Genomic DNA, 8,914 nt, shown 5'->3' with positions numbered 1-8,914 from the left:
TGCCATGCAGGTTTTAAAGATCATGTTACTCTCACGAGGATGGCTGGCTAGAGGAGGGCCTGTAATGGTTTTTTTAAATGAATTAATAAATATTTTTGAAATTTCTCATGCTTAATTTTTAATGCAGTAGATATTGGTAGATATAATCCACATGAACAAAACTATTTGGGTTTCTTAATAATTTTTAGAGTGTAAAGGGATCCTGACCCCCCAAAACTTTAAGAACTGCTCATCTGGAGAGAATAGTAACAGCGGGAATGAGGAAGAAGGGACAGTGGTAGGCAGCTATGGAGATTTCTAAGCTAAGCGACTAAGGTGACACCTGTTTTTTTCTTGCTACTTATAGTAAAATGCAAGAGGAGAAAGGTAAATTGAGGGAAGGACTGTTAAACAAAAAAGAGCTAGGACTTGATGGTTTTACAAATGCTCAGCCTTTCCAGGGCAGAAAATGCTAAAAGAAAGAAATGGCTTCTGAGGAAAGTTGAAATCCAAGGTGCAATTCAAACAGTGACCTAGAGATACAGCGAATGGTGTGACTGTGAGTCTTTTGTGAAAACCTCATAAATGTCAATGGTGGTACCTCATAGTAGCATTCAGGCACATAAATGACCCTTTTAAAGGATGTGTGTTTTACCGATTCTCTCAATCAAACAATAGGAACTCTAAGAAACTTAAGGGCATCGTTTCTTTGCCGTCTCAGCAAGAGGCCAAGGTGAGGGCTTCTCTCACGGAGATTTGTGGATGTAGCTTTTGTCTAATGGGGTGAGCCCCAACAAGAACCACATGAGACCCACTAAGTTTTTGTGAGAATGATATCAGCAGAAACAGTGCCAACTTGGACTGAAAGGGACAGGGTCAGTGCAAACTAAAGAAAGGCCGTTGGACCCCCCCCCAAATTCTAATGCCAGGAAAAGACTGAGAAAACTACTCATCTACAAACACATGTGCTACCTTTCATAAAAAAGAAAGGCCCAGATGGCAAAACCCAGAACAATGGATAATTATTCTTAGTTCTTGAAACCTAATTAAGTAACTTCCAACACTTTCCTGGCTGGATTTTGAAACTGCTATGAACCTTCGTGGGACTCCTTTATGGCTCCCACTTTCCCCATTTTGAAAAGGAATATCTACAGCATTTATCCTATGCCTATTCCACTAGTGTGTATATTCAGGAGTAAGCAGATAATATGCTTAGTTTCACAGGCCCACAGATTGAGAGGAAGTTCTTTCAAAGAACCATACTAGGGGCCTGATCAACACCTGGTCTTGATTTAAGTAACGAAATTCTGGATATTGAACCAATGCTGTAATGGGATGCAGCTTTCGAGGAGCTTGTGAAGGAGTGAATGTATCCTGCATGTGAGAGGGGATGTGAATCACTGGGTCCAGAAGGAACACTGTGGTCAGCAGCTTCTAAGATGGCTCCCAAAGAGCCCCACCCTCTGGTTCTCATGCTTTGTGTAATCGCTCTTTCACAGTGGACCTAGTGACTTGATTGTACTAAATAGTATATTGAAACGTCACTGCGAGATTATAAATGTTTGATTTTTTATTGCAGTACAATATGCGCAACATAAAATGCACCATTTTAACTGTTTTTAGGTGCACAGCTCATTGATATTGAGTACCTCTGTCCACATTGTGCAATCGTCAGTCCACCAAATTGTCCACATTCCAATCGTCAGAATGTCCATCTCCAGACATTCTTCATCTTCTCAAGCAGAAACTCTGTGTACATTAAACACTAACTCCCTATTCTCCCCTCTGGCAACCACTATTGAGAAGAAGTACTTTCAAGGTACTGTACTAGAGGCCTGATCCGCACCTGGTCCTGGTTTAAATAATGAAATTCTGGGTATTGAACTAATGTTGCAATGGCATGTAGATTTTGAGGACCTTGTGAGGTTGCCAGTCCCTGACAACCGCCACTCTACTTTCTGTTCCTTTGAATTTAACTACTATAGGTATTTCATACATGTGAAATCATATATTATTTGTCCTTTTGTGACTGGCTTATTCTGCTTAGCAAAATGTCTTCGAAGTTCAACCATGTTATAGAATGTATTAAAATTTCCTTTTTCAGGCCGAATAATATTCCACTGTAGGTATTCACCACATCTTGTTTGTCCATCCACCCCCTATTGGACACTGGGGTTGCTTCCACTTTTTTGCCTGTTATGAGTAATGTCGCTATGATCATGGGTGTACAAGTAACTATTAAGCCTCTGCTTTCAATTCTTTTGGGTTTATATCCAAAAATTTTTTGTTGTTTTAAGCCACTAAATCTGGGGGTAATTTGTTACATAGCAATATATAACTAATAGAGGAGTAGACTTGAGAGCTATCACAAACAGAAACTTCTTTTTTTCCCCATTTTATTGTGAAAATTTCCCATGTACAGAAAAGTTGGAAGAACTTATCAGTGAACATCCATATACCACAACATAGATTAAACTATTAATAGTTTGCTATATTTACTTTTAAATTAAGTTAAATAAAATACAATTTCTGTTTTCATAAATTAAAAATGATATAATATTGGCAAAAATCACATGGTTCAACCTTATATCTTTCTATATTTTTTCTGGACTATTTGAAAATATAATGCAGACTTCATGATATTCACCTCTCAATACTTAAGCATCTCCTAAAAATCACGATATTTTTATCTATACATAAACATTATTATTACATCTAAGAAAGTGAATCTTAATGAAATTAATATCAATTAAGGAAATTCCATAAAATCTAATATATATATTCCAAAATTACATTTCTCTGGCAGTCCCTACAATGTGTTCTGTAGTGTAATTTCTGAACTAGGGAATACGATTCATACCTTGCATTTCGTTATTATGCCCCTTTGGTCTCATACACATTACTTCTAGGAGGGTTCTCAGCCCTGTGTCCGCTGTCTTCAGTGGATCTCTGAGAGCCCTGAGTGCTAATACACAATTGTGTGTTTGTGTTTGTGCGCACATGCATGTGTATGTTGGTGAATAGCTGTGCTATTTGAGGGGAAGAGAATCCGAGTGTTCATTAGATTCTCTGATGATACACCAAAGATTGAGAACTAGTGACATAAAAGTAGTAGAAGATCGGCCTGAAGAGAGAGAAAAAGCAAAACAGTATCACTGAGTGACAGTTAACCAGGAAGCTGGTTTGGAGGGAACTAGCATGACTTTAGATGTGTAATATAATTTTTTTGTCTCTAACTTGGGAATAATAACATTGGTCTGTCTACCTCAGCGGGATGATACATGTGAAAATTCTTTGCAGCTCAGAGATGGCTCAGAGACCATCAAAATCTATGTCAATGTTAGTTTCTACAATTATAGGGAATTCAAGTTTCTAAGACCTTTGCACTCTGACCTCTTCCCATGCTGCAGTGAGGAGAGAAAGCATGAAGTCATATGCTGGTATTTTGCATTTCTCCTTCTAGTCACACTCTGGGGGATGAAACCTGGACAGAAGACAAGGTCTGGGCTCATCTCTTGATTAATGTACCTGCACTTCCACACGTGGTTGCTCTTGCATTGTCTGGCTGAGGGCCCGCCTGACAGCTTGGTTGGACTGCCTAGAAATGGGATGGAATAGGAACAGCCCAAGACTTGTTACTTACTCCCAATGGAGCCCTTTCCCAGGGACTTAAGTTCCCTCTGTCCCCTTAGGAAGCTTGCACAAGTTACTTCAATATCCTTCCTATGGGAAATGGTAATCTTATTTTTCTATGCTTCTTCCAGAGACCCTGAAGTACTGATTATTTAGAAGGAAATTTGTGCCCAGGCCAGGCTGGTTGTGATGAAAGGACTAGAGTCAGGACCCAGCCTTCCTTGGTCAAGTATTTCAAGTGAGTAAGGTAAGAATGAGGAATGCCATGTGGGCCATGAGAACTGGAGCCCTCTCCTGATAAGACTGCCGTTGAAGGACAAAAGCTATAAAACCACAATGATCTCTATTTTAATGAAAACACCATCTTTATTGATAATAAGCTTAGGAAGATTTAGTTGTGTAAATTCCTAACAATACATCTTCCGAGTTCTATGCCAGCTTTTGTTCTCAAATGCCAGGTGTGGATTTCCCAGTGTAATATGTTTATGAGACGTGGCAAGTTTAAACATAACCATTTTACTATTGCTCACCTCTGAATTCTGTTTTATGTTTTCAAAACAGTTAAGATTTTTTAAAAGGTGTTAATTAATCTTTCAGTAGCTTTCTATTTAATAGCTAAGAACTTGACCAAGCTATGTGATCCTTATAAAACCATAAACTCTTTGGGAGTCAGTAAGAAGATGAAGTCCAACAGATGTGGGTTTGGATTAGCTGGTGACCTAATAGTTGGTAAGCTATTTAACATCTCTAAGCCTTGGTGTCCTCACTTGTAAAAAGGGGATTCAATATCCATTTGACATTTTGAGTGTTTACTATGTCCAGACACTGTTTTAGCCACCAAGGAAACAGGGTAAAAAAAAGACATGCTCCTTGATCTCATTGAACTTATCACAAGACATGGGTACTAAACAAAAGATCACATCATTAGGTAGTTAATTCCAATTGTAATAATAGCATCTACCTCAGCAGATGTTGTGAGGATTAAAAGTCAGACAAATTAAAAACTGGCATCATAATAATACTTATTAGTTTTGCTAACATTCCTAATTAGTATAAATGTGTGTTAGGTATTAGTCCTCCGTAATTGTTTGCATATACAGTTGACCTTTGAACAAGGGTTTGAATTGCAGGGGGCCACTTAGTATGTGGATGTTTTTTAATAAATATGTACAGTACTATAAATGTATTTTCTATTCCTTATGATTTTCTTTATAACATTTTCTTTTCTCTAGCTTACTTTATTATAAGAATACTGAATATAATACATATAACATACAAAATATGTGTCAATCAACTGGTTACGTCATCAGTAGGGCTTGTGGTCAACAGCAGGCTATCAGTAGTTAAGTTTTGAGGGAGTCAAAAGTTATATGTGGGTTCTCAGTACCCCTAATCCCCACATTGTTCAAGGGTCAACTATATTTAAGTGGTTAGAAGTAACAGCCATTACGTGACTTAGATGTGTTGTCCCTTATTGCCAGTGGGAAGGCAAGCATTCCTCTTTATGTTGGGGGCATGACCTTCCCAACCTAAGGAAAGAAGCTGAACTTGTTGCTAATTGCTGTTAGGAGGAACAGCGTAGCATTAATATTCACTAGACCCACGGTGCCTAACCTGTGGGCCCTGAGCCCCTAGGGGACTGGAGGGTGTGGGCACAAAGTTTTGTAAAGGGTCTCTGAATCATGATGTGCGCCAATCATTGTCCATAGAATGAAAACACATTTTACCCATATATGGACAGTACTATAATCTATGTAGGTGTCAATGTGATTAACACGGTAGAGAATCCTTTGAATGAATTAATGAAGCCTTACGTTACATCATTACATACTTCTCAATAAAATCTTATCTTACCTCTTCCTGGCTTGAACATTTAGCAGCTCCTCCACTGCTCTGGATAAAGTACAATCTCCCTCCCAGATACTGCAAGATTCTGCTGACTCCTCTTGGCATCTGCACCACTCCACCCTTGTCTGTGTACCAAGCTCTGACATGAAGGCTCCCCTAGGCCATGGCTTAGAGCCCTCAGCATTCAACACAATACCTGTTCTGGCATGAATAAATCCAAAGCTCCTGAGTGAGGAATCAATCCAAAAGAGCTCAAAACAGGAGGCTTTGTCTAGAAATAAATGACAAATATTTATTTAAGAGTTTTAGGATATGCCAATCAAAAATACTACATGTGGCCTGTCTGCTGTGGCTCGCTTGGGTGGAGCATCATCCCGTAAACTGAAATGTCACAGGTTTGAATCTGGTCAGGGCATGTGCTTAGGTTGTGGGTTCGGTCTCCAGTCAGGGCATGGACAAGAGGTAACCACTCGATGTTTCTCTCTCACATCAATATTTCTCTTCCTCTGTCTCTCCCTCCTTTCCCCTCTTTCTAAAATCAATAAGCATGTTCTCGGGTGAGGATAAAAAAAAAATCTGTTACAAATAAAAAAACAAACAAACACTACAGGTAATACCCAAGGTGTATCCAAGAAGAAAGAAAGGTTTGAGAGGTTTTGTGGGGTTTTTTTGTTTTGTTTTTTTTGAGGATAAATTCTAAGGTCAATTTTTATTTCTACCAAAAAAAGGCAGTCGAAACAATACAAAACGCATGTAAAGGATATTACTGAGTGAGCTTCAAATGGAGCTTGACTCCGCAAAGGCTGTGAGTCCAGAGGGAGAGGGAACGCCATCTGTTCCAGGGCTGGGCTGGCCTGGCCAGCTGCTTTGAAAGAAGAGGCCAGCAGGGTGCCAGGGACCCCAGACTCCTGCTGGCTGTAGTCCAGCCAACTCCAACCCCACAGAGGGTCAAACCGCCCTGAGGGAGGGCTGAGGGGCGTGCTGCACTAAGGAGGGAGAGCGAGCTCTGTGGCACGTTTGGTTGGAACTTGCGGGCAGGTGACCATGGCATTTCAAATGGACATTCTGACTTTAGCATTGTCTGCAATGACCAGCACATCTTCTAAAATGGCTGCAGGGAAGAGCACCAACCTTTGACCTCAGGAGCCTCTCTGATGAGAAATTCTTCGCATAAGAGCAGTGTCCTCTGGCTGGAAGCCCCTCCCCTGTGGTGACCACAGAACTGATATTGCAGGGTTTTCCCAAGCAGGTGGGTCAGGCTGGAGTTCAACACACAGACATAGGGTTGCCATTTAATTAATGTTATTGTGGTAACATTGGCCAGATTTTTACATAAGAGCTGGACCTCCCTCTTTACAACTTTTTTTGGGGGGAGGGGGCCATGGGACATAGGTTGCTTGCTTTTTAATTTTTGAAAAAGGATGTTATAAATCAGAACCAGGAGAATCTGAACAAACTCCCACACCGGGCAGTGCAACATGAGAGAAGAGAAGCCACCAGACTGGACAGAGCTGTCTCTTCTCCTTTGTGCAGGAAACAGGGCCTGGGTCTGGGGAAGTGAATGAGTGAAAAATAAACTGAATGTAAGAAAGTGGAAGTTGCAAGGGCAGGGGAAGAAATGGAACCACGATGTTTTATGTTGAACCTTACAGTCTAAATGTAAATTGAAGATTTTGGATAAATTTGGACCAAGAAAAGAAACACCATTATTTTAGAATAGATTGAAGCAGTAATTTTTGAAACAAAGAGAACAGAAGTAGGACATCTTACATTTTCAATCCTTTCTTTACAGATTACTTTCGATTACAAAAACTATAGAAAGTCAGTAACTGCCACAAGTGAACACCAGGCATTGGCACATGTCAGTTTTCTGGAGTCCTGCTTTGCGAGATGTCTGAATACACCGCTTGTGGTCTCTCCTCACACTCGCTGGAGTGAATCACAGCAGATTCTGGTCCACAACTCACTTTTCTCCATATTTCTTTGTAAACTCTTCAGCATTCTTACAGAATTTTTTACATTCCTTAGAGTATTCTTCAGCTAGGTCAGCCCAAAGTGGGTGCTCAGGCTGAGGGTCGTTCACCTGTCCTCTGAGGGACTGCATTATTTGGTTGGTTTTGGTTACTGCCTTCCAGTCTTCAGCACTAATTACTGGCAGACAGACCTGCCCTTTTTCGTTGATGTTGGGGTGATAGATCTTTGTTTTAAATGTGATCTTTGGCCATTTGAATGGATACTCTAATGGAAAGTTGATTTTGATTCTGAAGGTCCCCTTATCATATGAAGGGTTGTCAGGAACAATAAGCCTTTGCAAAGTCAATAAATTAACTTCATCACCCTGGATGTTACAGAAGTTTTGCATTCCACGTTTGTGGATTTCTTCAAGGTCCCTCATCAGCCTCCCGCTGGCTGCCATCTTGCATTTGGTGCTGCTGCCTTCCCCAGTTTGAGAGTTTTTATAGTTAAAAAAAAAACAATACACATTTGAGAAAAGTCTGCCCTGCATTCTTAGCCTTCTGATTGGCTCAGGATGGTAATCTTCCAAGTGTCCAGTGGTCTGCAGAATAGATGCTAGGTAGTCTGGAAAATGAAACATTGTTTCTTAAGCATATCAAGTGGTAATCTGTAAGAGATATATACATCAGTAGTACATGAACATTTTCTTCTTAAGTTCTTCAGAGGTTTACCTATGGAATTTAAGTACATCCAGGCGCTAAGGCATAACTGAGAAGTCCAAAAGTTTAAGGTGCTAAACTACATAAAGCAAGAATAATTTTCTTATGCCTCAGTCTACTGGATTTTAATAATTCATCAGCTTGACCACAGTAATTCCGTTTTACTTCTTTACTCTTTTCCTCAATAGCAACCCTGGCACCATACCATTTGAGGTAGGCATGGGTCTACTTGGGCGCTGGAAGCAGCAGGTCTCACCTTCATTCTCACCTAGATCCCCTCTCTCCCAGGCTTTTATTCTACTCTCTCTACCTCCCTCTTTCCCTCTGGGAGTCATCAAGGCCCAAAGACAATGAATATGAAAGACATGTACAAGGAATACAATATAAGCACAAATGTTAAAGAGACATACAGAAGAACAAAAGATGTATATTGGGCATTCCTAAGGTAGAAAACACAATAAATGGAACAGAAAAATATATTCACAGATGTTACAGAAAAAAACTTCCCAAAATAAAGATTTGAACCTACAGAAGGAAAGAACAGACCATATCCTAGGGGGGGAAATGATACAGATTCATCATAGCAAGGATTGCTAATTTTTCTTTGTATTTATCCTCTCTTCTTCCATAATAGTAGAATATTGTTAACTGGATATGTGGTCACTCAGAATGAAGACTATATTTCTGTTTTCTTTGCAGTTAGGTAGGATCATAGGACCAAGTTCTGTCCAATAGGATATGAGCCAAAGATTAGTATATGCAACTTCTGGGTATATCCT

At 39.9% G+C, this 8,914-nt stretch overlaps 1 protein-coding gene across 1 annotated transcript; it reads right to left on the bottom strand.

The window, feature by feature from the left end:
• Positions 1-7,362: 7,362 nt before the first annotated feature.
• LOC129073953 (ubiquitin-conjugating enzyme E2 L3-like) lies at positions 7,363-7,897 on the bottom strand. The gene has a single exon (XM_054577643.1). It carries the CDS (start codon positions 7,874-7,876, stop codon positions 7,424-7,426), a length of 453 nt encoding a protein of 150 aa, XP_054433618.1. The 5' UTR covers positions 7,877-7,897; the 3' UTR covers positions 7,363-7,423.
• Positions 7,898-8,914: the final 1,017 nt, after the last annotated feature.

The sequence above is a fragment of the Pteronotus mesoamericanus genome, unplaced genomic scaffold (genome assembly GCF_021234165.1).
Source record: "Pteronotus mesoamericanus isolate MK-2021 breed Mesoamerican mustached bat unplaced genomic scaffold, CSHL_Meso_final contig_44, whole genome shotgun sequence".
Classification (NCBI taxonomy): Eukaryota; Metazoa; Chordata; class Mammalia; order Chiroptera; family Mormoopidae; genus Pteronotus; species Pteronotus mesoamericanus.
The sequence above is the reverse complement of the archived record's forward strand: the minus strand, read 5'-3'. Positions and strand labels throughout refer to the sequence as shown.

Coding starts and splice junctions, on each gene's coding strand:
- LOC129073953 (XM_054577643.1), bottom strand. CDS start 7,876: ATGGCAGCCAGCGGGAGGCTGATGAGGGACCTTGAAGAAATCCACAAA.